We start from the raw sequence: 15921 nt of genomic DNA, 5'->3' as shown, positions 1-15921 counted from the left end.
AAGCCCCGCCCCTTCCGCCGTACGTCACTTCCCGTACATTACCCACGCCAGTACAGCGCAGAGCTCTCAGGTGCCGCACTCTTACTAGTCGTACAGAATATTCTGAGCCAGGCGGGGGGCGGCGGGTGACCGAGGTGAGTGAGGGTGTGTGTGAGGGCGGGCGGGAGCTAGAAACAAGATATACATTGTGCTCTTATCTCCTCACCTGGCCTGTGACTGGAGCTCTGCCATGCTGCAACACACACAATGCTCATAGCTTCCCATGACTTCTCACTACTTCCCATAGCTTCCCATTACTTCCCATACCTTCCCATACCTTCCCATAGCTTCCCATACCTTCCCATAGCTTCCCATACCTTCCCATAGCTTCCCATACCTTCCCATAGCTTCCCATACCTTCCCATAGCTTCCAATACCTTCCCATTACTTCCCATAGCTTCCCATTACTTCCCATAGCTTCCCATTACTTCCCATAGCTTCCCATGACTTCCCATAGCTTTCCATGACTTTGACTTCTCATAGCTTCCCATTACTTCTGATTACTTCACTAACTTGCCGGGTACACTGCTGTGTGAGCAGCCATGCGGGGTACTGAGAACACAACCACATCCGCAGGACTTCCTATTCCTTGTGCATGAAGAATTATAGAGTATGGTGGGTCCAGTCATTCTGTATGTAGAACTATAGTCTAGTTCTGTGAGAGTGGTGCTGGTGGGTCCAGTCATTCTGTATGTAGTATTATAGTCTGGTTCTGTCAGAGCGGTGCTGGTTGGTCCAGTCATTCTGTATGTAGTATTATAGTCTGGTTCTGTGGGAGTGATGCTGGTGGGTCCAGTCCTTCTCTATGTAGTATTATAGTCCTGTTCTGTGAGAGTGGTGCTGGTGGGTCCAGTCAGTCTCTATTTAGAATTATAGTCCGGTTCTGTGAGAGGGGTGCTGGTGGGACCAGTCATTCTTTATGCCGTATTATAGTCCGGTTCTGTGAGAGGGGTGCTGGTGGGTCCAGTCATTCTGTATGTAGAATTACAGTATGGTTCTGTGAGAGGGGTGCTGGTGGGTCCAGTCATTTTTATGCCGTATTATAGTCGGCTTCTGTGAGAGTGGTGCTTGTGGGTCCAGTCATGTAGAATTATAGTGCGGTTCTGAAGATGTGCAGGCATGATGGGGTACAAGTCATAAAACATGATGGCCGTACAACCCTTCAGTCTAGATTTACTTCCACATGATTTGTATTGAGTTAGAATGTAATGTGTTACTGTGCGCCCATCTCCCCCAGCAGAATCCAAATATTTTTGTTTTTGCCTGATTCATGCTGTGGGTTACCCTGTGCGTTATTTTTGTTGTGAAACAAAGTTGCACTCCTAGCAATGAGATCACAGGAGCAGTGGGGCTCATTGGCTGGTGCAGCTTTCCTCATTGGCCAATCACAGAGCACTGCTCTTTCTGTACCAATGTTTTCAAAGGTGGTTTTGAACTTTTTCTCTTGCTAGTTTATTACAGTGGCCCTTGTTCTTGATTTTGTTTTCATGGTAAAAATACAGCTCTCCTAGGCTTTAAAGTGTACCTAATCTCAAAATTTTTACTAGATGATATAAAAAGTAGATAACCCGTTTACTTAATGTAAAAATTGTATTTGCTTTTTTTGTTAAAAAATAAAAAGGTGCAGCACCTCCCCTTTTTGTCTTGATCGCCGTGGCGCAAAGCCTCCTAGGATTCCTACGTCAGTATCCCGGGAGGCTCTTGGCTGCTCTTTCTGCATATGCCCTGACCTCAGTCATGCACAGGAGGAGTGTTTTTTTTTTTTTTTTTTAATTTTGGGTTTAGTTCCATTTTAAATAAACTCTTGATGTAGTTTTCAACAGCAAAATGGGGTGTTTGAAGAAGTTAAAGAAACAACTTATTGTAAAAGGTCTATAAAACCAAGGATGGTCCATAAGTAAACATCATATGCTAATACATTACCCTCAGTTTTAGGTATATCAGAGGATAACAATTTCTTTATGTATGTTTAAACCATATAGTCCCAACATGTTTTCCTGAAAGAGGATCTGCTTCTTCAAGGGAGATAACGCCTGAACCGCTCCACCTCAACTTTTGAAAAGGGACCAGGATCAGCCACATTTTGAGGATAAGATACTCCTTATGTGAGTTTTACCCTAACTGCTCAGCACAAGTTGGTATAGCCACATTACCCATTATCCCCAGGCCCTGCATAGCAATAGCTCCTCCCCTGAAGAATCTCTCTGCGAAATGTGTTGGAACTACTTGGTTCAAAAACACACAGAACTTGTTATTCTCCGATATACCTTGAGAAGTGACAAGTCATGTTTTAACATATGATGTTTACCTATAGGACAGCGGTCGCCAACTGGTGGTCCATGAGAAAATTTTAGTGGCCCGCGGGTCTTGCTGGTGCAACCCCCCCCCCCACCCCCACCCCCATAGTGGTCAGGAGAAGGAAGGGCTCTCCAATTGCAGGCCCAGACCAGCGATGAGAAGAGTAGGCAGGTTCTGACATCATGATGTCATGAGGGAAGTTTCTTCCCCTTTGAGTGACACACGGCTCCTCGGGCATCCGTGGTCTTGAGTTCGTAAATTTAGTGCTTCGTGAGGTCCTAAAGGCTAATGACCACTTTTATAGCAGTGCTTAACCCAGAAATTTTTTTAAGCCGGGTGGGAAGAAATTTTAGGTGGGTGGCAGCCCCTGTATTGTGACCAAACTCTTTGGTAACCACCCAAAAACAGCCAGGTGGGTGCTAAAAAGTGCCGGGTGGTGCGCCCAGCTAAAAGTGCCTGGGGAGAACCCTGTATAGGATATCTTTGGTTCTGTAGACCTTATACCATTTGTCGCTAACCGGTCGTCCGCAAGAAAGTTTGGGGGGCTCTGGTCGGAGAAGGACCCCACTAAGGGGACGCACCAGAGCTGCGGGCCACATCCCCGTACAGTTCCCAGGCTCAGATCTGCGATGGGAGAGTTGGCAGGGTTATGTCATAATGACATCACTATGGGGGAGACACCCGGCTCCCCGCGTATACGTGCTCAGGAACCGGTGATTTTAGTGGTCTGCGGGACCGAAAAGGTTGGCAACCACTGCCTTATACAGTAAAATTTCTTTCTTTGACTTGCCACCTCAAAACCACACTTTCCTGTTTTGCTGTGTTGAAAACCATAGTTACTTATATAATTATGGGTCTTGTCACAAACATGAAGTAATTGGGTGCAATCTCAATTTTTATGCTAAGCTGTAAAGCGGAACTAAACTAAAAATTACACTTACATTTAATCCCGCTGGTCTGACCCCCTAGCCGGCCCAGCATCATTCTTGAATTCCTCTTCATCCCAGCGTGGGGGAAGCAACGGGCTCCGCCATCTTTGGGTTTCTCTTCTGTTTTCTTCTTGTCTTCTTGCTACGTCACCTGATCTCACACTGCGCAGGTGTGAAATCGGGTGACGTGACCGCTGTGAAGGGGTAAAAAAGTTGATCTCACTGCACATGCCTGAGATCGGCATCTCTTCCCCCTTGGTGACACAAAATGCCCCTTTTGTGCATTTTGGGCATGCGCAGAAGGAGCAGCCAGAGCCTCCCAGGATGCATCACGTACATATCCCGGGAGGCTCTGCGCTCCCATTCATAAAGGAGAGGTGCTGCACCCTTTTGTAAAAACCCTTTTTTTGTAAATCTAGCTACCAATAACTATTAACATTTCAGGGATGTTTCTGAGAAAGGGCAGTTACATAAAAGTTTAAATGTTATTGGTGATACAAGATTCAGTGGGATATAAAAGATGCTTTAAGGAGACCCTGTCACCACGTCTAACCTGGAAACTAAATACATGCAGAGCTAGTTTCTGAAATGTAAACCTAACCTCAGGGGGCAATTGATTCCATTGTGTCATTTATAAAAATGAGGCCAACATAGACAAGTATTGTGTGAAAAATGACACCCCTTGATTTTGATTGAAAAGCCACCTTTAGCAGCAATAATGTGAAGTCATTTTCCATCTCTCACATTACCCACTTTTCCTTACAACATTGCTTCAGAGGTTTGCAGGCTTTTGTTTATGCACAGCTGTCTTAGGGTCCCACCACAACATTTCAATCTGGTTGAGGTCTGGACTTGTTTTTGCCATTACAACACCTTGATTCTTTTATTTTTCTGTGTGCTCATCACCTCTACACCACTGATGGTTTGAGGTGTTTGCGCTAATATGCTGATTTTTGATTTTACAAAATTAAAGGGCTGGTAGATCTAATCAGTCACAGTATTCATTTAAAAAATAAACAAGAAACATTACAAACTTTATTTCAATAAAAATTTCATAAAAAGTTTGTTGTTTTTCTAGATTGTACTATTGGGGTGTGGCAGAGATAGAATTGATTTTGGTAATGGGCTGGCCAATGAATTGTCTATTTTTGGTCCAATGTGTCTCTGGCCCCATAGCTCTACTTTGGTCTCCTCTGTCCAAAGGACATTGTTACAGAAGTCTTGTGGTTTGTTCAGATGCATATTTAGAAACCTAAGCCATGGTACCATGTTCTTTTTAGACTGATGATGCATTTTCCTGGCAGCCCTTTCAGACAACCTATACTTGTTATTATTTTTCTATTTGCGCTGTCATGAACTTAACATTTAACATGCTGAGGCCTGCAGAGATGTAGCTTGTGGGTTTTTTGCAATTTCTCTGAGCAATGCCCAGACTGACTGGGGTGAATTTGCCGGGATGTTCCCAGCAGATTGGCAACTTTATTAAACATTTTGCACTTGCAGTTATTCTCACTGTACCATTTACAGAGTGATAAGCAACAATAATTGCTTTTCTAAGATTATTGCTGTTGATGTATTTCTTCCTTGGCAAACACCTGAATCATGGACATTATGGTTGTTAGCCTATTGCTTAGACCTGCCTGGTCAATAAACAGATTTAGTTTAAAGTCCTACTACGGGCTTTAGTAAAATGTATCTATATAGTGAGTACAATCCCTGCACTGCAAATTGTAAATGCTTGTTTTGTATTAAAATAAATTGTTTACCTCCTTGGTTCTTGATCTGTAGGCCTACTCCTTTCTGTACGACTATCCCATAAAGCACCAGGATCAACAGGCCTATATTGTACATGAGGACGAAGAAGGCCTGTTCACATCCTGGAGGAGAGGAGTGTTGGCTACTAGGAAAGTGACAAAGTAAGTAATTCACCTTATTCATCACCCTGTATTTAACACAAATGTTTACCCATCTTCAAAGATATTTTACACCAGCCCGTTGATTAGCTTTAAAGTATACATAAGGCTTTTTTTCCCTAGACACAATGGGTCTGATTTCTTAAACTTCTCCAAGGCTTGAGAGGGTACACTTTAAGCTGGGTGATCCAGCAAACTTGTAACGCATCTGGTCAGGATTGAAAGCATTTGCTAACAAATCGCAAATTACTTTGGAGAGCTTTAATAAATGAGGCACGTTGTGTAGGGATTAGAATGCATGCCAGTTTTTATTTATTGATTGATGTATCCACCTAGGGGAGGTTTGCACTCTTTGTCCTAGTGACAACTCTTTCCAGTACAAAAAGTGATGGGAAATCCAAATGTTTAGAGTTAGCAGAACAAAAGTAGAGAATAAATCTTCTTAATTAAGATTAGGATATTTAAGAGTGGATTACCCCTCTCACAAGTTGCAAATGTCTCTGTAAAAAAGAGTAAGGCTGGGTACACACGTGCAATAATTGTTGTAAAGGATCTTTCACAATCTTTTCTAACAACAAAAGACTGCTGTACATACAGTGCCGTTCTGCTCCATGGAGAGGGTTGGGGGAGAAGGACGGGAGTAGAACCTGCTGTGCTCTCTCCCCTTCGCTTTCATTACATTCTTCGTCAGGACGGTTGTCTGAATAGCGAGCGCGGTACACACGCCAGATTCTCATCCCATATCGGCTCTGAGCAAATTATCAGACGACAATCATCTGACGTGTGTACATAGCCTAGGAAAAGTGAGACGTTAAGTACCTCAGAAGGGAAAAAAAAGTGAGTGTGTAAACCGGTCCCTACTGTATTGAAAACCTGACTTATTCCAGGTTTGATTTCTAGGGTTGGACTGTATTTTCATGGAGTTTGCAAGCTTTCCATGTGTTTGAGTAAAATGCAAGAAATTGGCTTTAGTTTGTAAAATTCATTGCCTAAACTTTTTTTTTTAATTAGAGAACTACTTATGTCCCATTGGGGCAATCTACCTTCTCTGCTCTAACTACTGTCACAAGTCCAGAAATGTTCTAGTGGAGACAGTTGTCAGGGTGCCAGCTAGCTCCCACTGTAGGTTTGGCAATCTGTTTGGTTCAATATAATTGTGGTGCATGTGGAATGTTGTCAGGCTATACAAAGTTAGTAACTAAAGGAAATAAGCACTTCCTAAATCTGTTATCTCCTATCTGTTAATATCCACATTATCACTTGTTGTGTATACGTTTTCCTGATGATTAGTATCTCATTACCAATGTCTAAACCAGATTTTTTGGAAGTGTTGAACTGTTCCTAATCAGTCCTGAAGCACCTTCATAAACACAGGAAGTGGCTGCCAAAAGGCCAGATCAGAAAAGATCAGATTCTCCAATTAGCCATTATCTGGAGACCTACTATGTCAGTAACTGGTATGTACTATGCTGGAACAAGCCATAGTCAGGACACCAGCTGGGTCAGAAACAGGCTTCTTACATGCAATTATGATAGATTTCGTATCTGGGTTACTAGCTTTTCATTTGTTGAAAACATGGGAATTTGATGGAGCCTCCTGTGTTTCTTGCTGCCTTACATTGCTTGTTTTTACATCATGTGTGAAAAGCTCTGTGGACAATCGTGAGCATTTTCATCATTGTAGATCTCCTGACATGTCCTGAAGAAGCGGTCACATTTGCCGCGAAACGCGTCGACTGATTTGACACCACTCTTGGTGTGTACACAGGAGATTGGATCCTATTGTATTCTATGTATACAAAAAAATGCAGCTGCTACTATCATTGTTGTTGCTATTTTGTACTTGAATAAAGGTTTTATTGGTTTATACTGGATTCTAGTTGGCCTTAAAAAAGTTTTTGAAGTATAGCTTGTATTAGGGGTGTGGCCTTGCACATAGAATGATAGAGGAATTTGTACACTTTTTTTACAGATTCTCCAATTACTTTTATTAGCTGACTGTGTTTCTGTGTTACATCTGTTCATGAAGAATGTAAAAATGAACTGTGTGAATCATATTTTTGTTGAACATATTTTTATTTTATAAAATGTAATTCTGCTATTGGAACACAAGAATAAAGTAGGTTGTGATAGCCATTAAAAAAAGATTTGAGAAAATAGGGCTTTCGCAGATAAATGAAAAATGTAGAAAGGATGCACATCAGTGTTCTCCCTGATACCCCTTTAACCGTGCACACTACCCGGCACTTTTCAGTAAACACCAGGCTGTTTGTGGGTGTTTATTTAAAAATTTGTTCACAGTACAGGGGCTTTCACCCGCGTACAGCTTCTTTCCAGTCCATTTGGGGAGAAAAATATATATTTTGGTAATGTTTTGTGTAAATTGAATTTATCTGACAATGACAATTTTTTGTGGGATAAATAGTGATGTGGTTATACCACATCTGTATTAGTTAATTAAAGCGGAACTAAACTAAAAACAAAAAAATGTCACTTACCCAATCCCTTAGATCCCTCGATGGTGCTGGTACTTCTTGGGATCCGGTCCTGGGTCATTCTTGGATTCCTCTTCCTCCCAGCATCCTCTGTCTTCTCTTCTGGTCTTCTTGGTACTTCACCCGATCTTGTACTGCGTGGGTGCGATATCTGGTGATGTAGCTGCTGTGAAGGGGAAATAAAAAAATAAAAAAAAGAGCCACAAGCGTGGGCTCGGCATCTTTCCCCGAGATCATTATTTCCTTTATTTAGGTTTGTCTACCCTTCTATGTAAACTAAAAAAGTTGCGTTTAGGTACGCTTTAAGCCTGTTGTGGAGGTTGACTTCCACGCCACCATATTTTGGTCTTGACAGAACATAAAATTTGATGGTTGAGATATTCTGAAGATTACAGAGGATGCAGACTAAAATTACAAGTATTTGGTAGTGCAAACAAAGCCACCAGGAGCCAGGGCATTATTTTTTCGACAAGACACCTTGCATGTATAGTTTGTCAATGTATCTCCTGGTGACTTCTTTTTGTATAAAGGTAAAGCTGCTTTAATTTGACATAAACCTGAAACTAACTTGAAAAATGAAAACTGAGCATATGATGAAATTATATCCCCTTGTGAATCTTTAATGAGATATGCATATGAAGATAGATAAGGCTTTCCTGTTGGTCATTAAGACCACATATCAGGGGACAGTAGGAAAACTCTGGAAGTGCAGGGTGACATTTTATTTAATGTTTTGTGATCAGGTACCATGCATTTTACATTATATTACTGGACTGCAAATCTATAGAATGAGATATGAAGTTCATGATTGTTTTCAGTTTTACAAAAATGCTGCGCACCTCCCAAAGACATTTTGTTCATATTTATGAACAATGCTATCATTATTTCTATGCTTTATCTTGTCCTTGAGGATGTTTTCTCTATATCACATGAAGCTAGTCATTTATTTTCCACATAATTAGTCTAGTGTTTTTAGGGAGGTCTTAAAACTTTGTGCAAAAGTTAATGGCCTTTCCGTGCGCAACTTATTTAGCCGTTTGCTTCACCTCCTACTTCTAGAGAGTTATAAATCAGGGAGTGCTGTTTACTCAAATAGCATTTTTATTTTACAGAATATGACCTATGAGCTCTGGGAATAAACACATCTTTGCTGTAACTTTCACTACTGTTATGGTAAGTTTTTTTTTTTTTTTATCTTATTTTATGTAATGACCACTTTGATTGTTTTTGTAGTAAATAGTTCCTGTGGGTAACTTACACAGCTTTGTATTTTTTAATGGTTAATTACAGTTAGGTAGTTTTGAATGTGTGGCTGTTCCAAAGGCGTTGTCAGTATAAATAGTGCCTTTTTTTTATTCAATACATATTTTAGGTACTTTTCAGTAAGATAATTTTGTGACATTTTGTGTTTGTTTAACTGGTAGCAGGCACAGCTAAATGGTATTTACCACAGAAGAAAAGATTAGCACATGTTGGCTGAAAAATAAAAAAGCCAAAATAACGTGGCTTTTTATTGTTGTGTACTATTTATCTTTATTTCCTGGCCTGTTTTTTATGGTAGATTTTTCCCGGATATTTCCATTAACAATTGCACGTTTTAGATCCTGGAGCATCTAAATGTTTTTCCTCTAAATTGTGTTCACCAATCTTGAAATTGTAATCCCATAATCATTGATAACACTAAGTATTTATGTTTATCAACACACCAATATAACATATAGCAGCCAGTTCTACCAGTTTGTCTGCTTTTACAATGCTTAGAGTCATTTATAAACACCAAGGCATGTTTTTACCACAGTTGTGATTTTTATACAAGTTGTTATGCATGTATAAATTAGAGCTTGGAATATGTTTATTTGTATTTTTAAAAAACTAAATACAGTTTTGCCTTTTTTTTTTTTTCTTTCTAGGTACAATAGAAATGAAGGTACACGTGCACACAAAATTCTGTTTTATTTGTTTACTTACATTTTTTTTTCACCACTGTAACCATTGCCATAGTTATGCGCACGATCACAAAATCGCATCAGATGAAAACCACGTTCACAGTCACAGCGACTATCAGATCTCACAAGAGCCTTATATTCAGAATGGGGCTGCGGAACTGTTAACAAGCCAGTCTTTGTCACCAGAAGCTGAGCATGAACAGAAATATTACATTGAAAAGCTGTTCAATCGCTACGGGGAAAATGGAAGGCTATCATATACTGGACTAGAAAGACTTTTAAATAGCTTGGGCCTTGGTGAAGTAAAAGTAGTTGAGATTGGTCATGAAGATGTTGGTCACGACCCAGTTTCGCATTTGGATGTTTTAGATGTTCAAGAAGGAAAGCACTCTCACATTGACGATCACTATGCCCATGTGGATACGGAAAATGAAACCAAAAATGCTGTATCCACCAACAAGCATTTACAAGACTGTAAAGAGAAAAAGGCATCATTGCCAGCGGATCATAAATTATCACATAATCTTCACTTACATAATCACACTCATAAAGGTACAAACCATACTCATAACCATAGCCACCATGGTCATAGCAGTACAGTAAATCAAGTGGAGCATGGAAGACCTATAAATGAGCCAGTGAATGGTACAGATATAACATGGGAACAACTTGAGAAAAAGCCTCACAAGCAGAAGAATAAGAGAAAAGGAACTAAATCCAGCGAACCTACAACAGACTCTGCTTTCGTTTCAGAAAGAGATCAATACAACCATGTTTACAAACCTGACCATAGCGTGGATGTAGGTCACCTTCATGGCAGCGAGAATACACCAAATTCTGATATAGAAGAACACAGACAAATTAAAGATGGACATAGGAACACACGTAAAAGAGAGGCACCAGAGGACCATAGTAGTATGAAAAAACATGGCTCTTTACAAACTCATAAGCAGCATCAGCACGATGAGGTAAGAGATAATTGTGGAATTCTCAAGATTAAGATGTACATTTTTTGATACATGTATAAAAGTATATTTAAGTTATATCTTTGTTTGACATCAAATTTTACTGTGCAGTTTTCTAAGCACGAGAACTAAAGGGTTATGTATTGCAGTTTAGCAATCCTTTGATGTGTTAGCTGCAGTAGATTTTACTTTTTTACACTGCTCTAAGGACTATATCAACCTCTCATTTTCTCCATAACATATAGGGAAGAAGGTTGTGTAGACATTGAGGATGGCCAGGAATTAAAAAAAGCATTGTCAGTGTGCACAGGAAAATCAGCTTAGCTTAGTAAGATATGTAGCAAAATCTGTGTTTTATTTAAACAGATAACTTCTTGTTTGGTGCCATTTGATTTGGTAAATTGTTAAAGTGAAGCATTGCCCACATGGGGCTGACAACACTGCTTATAATTGTAAGGTAGTTGCTTGTCATTGTTGGCTTGCAACAGGAGGTATTCCAGGTAAGAGATTTTGTGGCATATTTAATTAATTTTGCTTTAGAAAGCTACAGATCTCAAGGCATAATAAGACATGATAAACATATTTAAGATTTACATACTCTTTCATAAGAGAAATACAGGGTCTCTCATTGCTGATCTCTTGTAATTTCTTGTTTGCTAATCCTGTGACATTTTTACTTGGTCATTGAACCATTAAAAAGTATGCAGAGTTGAATCTGATTTAGCTTGCTTGCTTGGCGTAAGTAATCAAAACTAATCCCTAACTGAATTTCTTCTGAAGTTGACATTCCTTTATTCAGGGAACAGTGCTGTTGGTGGTAAAACAAAACAATCATTTACCAAAAAAGAAATTCCAGGCACAGAAAACTATTGATTTCTTTCGCATCCACACAGGACACAGGATATTTTGCACCTTTAGGTTATACTACCACCTACAAAAGTATTGGAAACTTGTAAACAAACTATGGGCAAATTATCACTTCTGAGGATCTGCCTTCGATGGCCTATTTGGGTATCCTACTGGCAGAAGCAGTTTTAAGCTTTCTCACTGAAAGAAGTCTTGTGATATAACAAATACTTCACTTCTGCTTGAACATCATCCACACCCTCTAAATCTGGCACTGGTTTTTCCATAAGACTGGTGGTTATACGTCATGTCATCCTTCTAAACACCCTTCCTAAATTTTATGGTGCACATAGACGCTTCCTTGTGGGAGAAACTACAGATCCTGGTAGACATTGGTTAATCTGGCTTTGGAGGTCCTATACGGCAGACAGTGATTTTTGAGTTCGATTTTCACACGTACTTTCTGCCCTGGCTTTGGTGGTTCTTTTTAACCACTTTGATTATTTGATCACCAGTCAGGTGTTGTTCACAGTGTAACTGTAGAGGTGGGTGCATAAACTATGCTAAACTTGCATGTTCTGGAAAATGTCAGTACTCCTGAGATTCCTGCCCCAGTTCCAAAGCTGGGCCTCCTGTTAATAAGTTTGAATAATTGAACGCAGCTTCTCCAATTCTCCCTTTTAATATATCCCTCCACCATGGGCTACTTTCAGAGCATGCTTTTAGGTACTAGCTCCTGGGTAAATCCTGTCATATTTTCATGGCTTCCCCTGTGGGCTAATTAGATGTAGTCTTTTAGGAAGCGCTGGCATTTCAAACCCGGACAGCCAGTGTGCTTCTGTAGGGTTAGTACCCATTGAAAGTACTCTGCATTGTGAATTCTCAAAGCTCAAACACTAGACTTGCCTAATTCCCAATTGGATCTTCAATATGGTCCGTCTGACACGTCTGCAGAGTTCCTAGGCTCAGAGTTGCCTTCCTCTGGGGGAAGGAAGGATAAGTCTTCCTTGCAGGATCACTAGACCAGTTTGAACTGATAAATCAATGTTATATTGGTGACCCCGTTCTATAAACAGCTATATCTACTTTGACTCCCAAGGTTTCCTAATCACTTTCTGTCATTCGTGATCTAAGTCAGCTATGATCCTTGTCCGTCTGACTCTGGGGTAGTTCCAAGTACACACTGAAATGAAGGGGGGGAAGTATAAGGACATATGTAGGAGGTAGTATAGGGAGTAGTCATAACATTTTGTCCATTAGTTACCCATTGTTCCCAAATAGTGTGGCAAAACCAGTCCATATTTCCACTCGGATGTACTGCTGCATAATATGATGGCAAATCTCTGAAAACAGTTCCTCCATTAGTGTTGAATGACCAAAGAAGGCTGAAATGAACACTGGTCAAACTCTGTGAATATAGATCTCCGGAAATAAAGCAACATTTTTTGGTATACTAATCAGAAGGGCATGAAGTTGGTACAGTAATTTCTAAAACATGATCATCTTTCAGTGACCAAACCATTAAAGCCAGCACCTGGACTTGTAAAAATTCTTTTCCTATGTAATGTCCACATTAGAAGCAATGAGTTCAGTACAGTTGGGACAATGTTTTGGAAACTTGACCCCTAGAAGAATTCAGCCTAATTTTAGATTTGCTCCCCTAGGGCTATATCTAGGTACAGAAGTTAATTTTGGATACAGAAAAAAATTTTCAGTTGAACTGTCCACAAATGGAGCCCAGCGAATCTTGCGCTTGCTCGACTTCCCTCTGCTTTCCAGTGCGCATGCAAAAGGGGGCATAGTCACCTTTTCTATAATGTAAAAGTGTGGTGATACTTTAAGAGCATTAGCAGATGATGATAAATATATATATATATATATATATATATATATATATTGAAACCGAAACTGTTGTTTGTAAAGTCTTTAAATGTTCAGCCACCCAACTTTAAAGAATTTCCAGATATGAGGGTCTTCTGTGCACCCTAAAAGAAACATGTAAAGTCTCTGAGATGGAACTCCAGTCAATGAATTTGAATGATTTTTCTGTGTTTATTAGAAAGGAGAGTCACCCCTAATTTTTGGCTTCATACATTAGGCTACAGACACGCCAGATGATTCTCGTCCGATAATCGCCTCAGGGCTGGTATCGAATGAGAGTCTGAAGTGTCTACAGTGCTCTTCCAACGCCGTTCGTGGATCTGTCCTGGCGAATCCACTAATGACGAACGACCAGAAGGCGAGAGGTCGCATTGGGGTGCCTCTCTATAGAGCTGAATGGCGCTGTATGTATGTGAAATGTGTACTGCAAGCTGAGTTTTATTGGGATCACATACACATTAGGACACATGATTTTTTTAGTGATTACTGTACAGTTTGGTAAAGTTAATGGATTCAGGATGTGGTCAGAAATAGAAAAAGCCCCCTTTGATTATTTAGACATTTCATAACTTTTGTGGGATGATAGTTTGTCTTTCAAGTAAAGAGACATTGCTTCTCTGTAGCCAGAACTTTGAGAGGTAGTTTTTAGATTGTCTTCTTTACATGTGATTTTTTTTTTTTTTTTTTTTGTTTTTTTTTTAATGTTAGCTTTCAGTTGATTTATATTTTTTATTTCTTACATTTACAGAATTGAGTCATAATGGCTTATGTTATTTGGGATTGTTCTACAACCTAGTTTCTGCCCTTCATCAGATTTGTGAAATTAAAATGGCTATCATGTTATTTTATTGAAGTTGTCTTAGCGGTATGTTAACCATGTATCAAAAAAAAGAATTTACTGTAAAAGTAGAATGAAAAAAACTCAGGGAAAAAGTCCATAGTAGTCATCAGTTTCTTACCACACTGTTGTTCCAGTACCAAAACATAAAAAAACATATGCAGCGATAAATAGGAGAGCTTCCTTTGTTGAGTACAGAGTTGCTGATGAAGATTTTACAGATTAACTCGGACAGTGCTAAAGCAGATACTGCAGTCGGATATACCGTCATGTTTTTGCACAGGTTCGTTTAAGGTTACAGATACTTCATGAACCGTGTGAATGTAATTTTCATTCGACATATGTTGTCCTTGGTGTTGGTTCTGTCTTCGTTAGCCAATACCTTATTTTTTTGCAGCATTCATTGGTTTGTTGAAACTGATGTTGTTTCTTGTTTGCTATGCTATGAACACAGGAAAATTTCTCCACCATCATCGAGTGAAATTAAGTTTCTGTAGCCAACATATTTTCAGACCTATTTTAGTTGTTGGGTTTTCTAATGTGTTTAACCCAACTACAGTCAAAGCTTTTAATTTTCTGCCTGTCTGATACACAGTGGACGGAAATTGTTTAAAGACAACATGGTGCTGTGGAGTAGACCCCATAGTTTTTTCCTAGTGTTTTGCTTATGAATAAAGTAAATGCTTATGAATGTGATCATTTCTAGTGCAATTACCTGTGCAACATAGTTTTCTTCTTTTATGATTAGGAATAAACTTTCTTTTCAGTTTCAGTGCATTAAAACTCAATTTATCTAAACATATATCATATGCTTTTTATTGCATTTCTTTTCAGTGTTTGAATGTCACCCAGCTCCTTCAGTATTATGGGCTGAAAACCGAATCCCCAATTTCACCAAATCAGTTTGCTTACCTTTGCCCAGCCCTTTTATATCAGATTGATAATAGATTTTGCATCAAACATTTTTCTGATCTGCATGTGGAAACGGTAGAAAAAGATAAAGATCAGGCTGCATCTGGTAAGTAAAAATTTCATTCAATTACTTCGTTCATAATAGCTTTGCCTTGGCTGGTACTTTATTCTGTCAAACATACCAAAATCAATCCCAAAACTCAAAACCTAAAAACAAAAAAAAACAAAAAACTGAAAATAATAACTAAACTTTAACCTGCTCTATTTCTAAATCGGGCAATCGGACGTTCCCTCAAATATCGCTGATGGAGAATGTGTTTCAATGACCGTAATTGATTCTCCACCTGGCAATGTTTGAGTGAAATGTCAGTTTTCCTGCTTTTTTAAATAGAGCCAAAGGAGTTCCAAATGCTAGTGTGGTTAAGATGCCATTATAGACCTTCAAATAGGAGGTGGTGGTCATACTTTATTTACAGAACATAAAATAAATACAGAACATAAATGTGTAAATTAATGCTATTTGCATTCTACACATTCCTTGATATTGATATAAATGAAGAAAGGATCTTGGTTGTTCATTAATGTATAAAATATTGTTGATTGTTTAACCTTATTTATCTTATAGATCCTATTTATCTTACAGATGCAAATTATCCCTTTTTGTGGGGGTATCATTTAGTATTGTCATTGACTTTAATTTAAGAGCTTAACCACCTGAGCGTTACACTGAGGTCTAGATTTCTGTACCAAAAGTGATCCACTGTTTTTCATGAAATTTTTTTTTAAATTGTAGACCTGTAACTTACAGAAATATGTCCGAACAGGGGTTCTAGTAGATAATATGAATATAAAAAATGTA

At 39.2% G+C, this 15921-nt stretch overlaps 1 protein-coding gene across 2 annotated transcripts in view; it reads left to right on the top strand.

The window, feature by feature from the left end:
* Window positions 1-23: 23 nt before the first annotated feature.
* SLC39A10 (solute carrier family 39 member 10) overlaps window positions 24-15921 on the top strand; it is a 34008-nt gene continuing 18110 nt past the window's right edge. The window contains exons 1-6 of one of the 2 annotated variants that reach the window (XM_072418850.1): window positions 65-134; window positions 2022-2144; window positions 5055-5182; window positions 8787-8847; window positions 9585-10588; window positions 14985-15168. In XM_072418850.1, coding sequence (XP_072274951.1) covers window positions 9596-10588; window positions 14985-15168 — 1177 coding nt within the window. In that variant the 5' untranslated portion in view covers window positions 65-134; window positions 2022-2144; window positions 5055-5182; window positions 8787-8847; window positions 9585-9595. Of the gene's footprint in view, window positions 135-2021; window positions 2145-5054; window positions 5183-8786; window positions 8848-9584; window positions 10589-14984; window positions 15169-15921 lie in introns of both variants that reach the window. The other variant, XM_072418849.1, reaches the window with a different exon arrangement.

Source organism: Pyxicephalus adspersus, chromosome 7 (assembly GCF_032062135.1).
Source record: "Pyxicephalus adspersus chromosome 7, UCB_Pads_2.0, whole genome shotgun sequence".
Lineage (NCBI taxonomy): Eukaryota > Metazoa > Chordata > Amphibia > Anura > Pyxicephalidae > Pyxicephalus > Pyxicephalus adspersus.
Note: the sequence above shows the minus strand (reverse complement) of the source record. Positions and strands in the feature narration are given on the sequence as shown.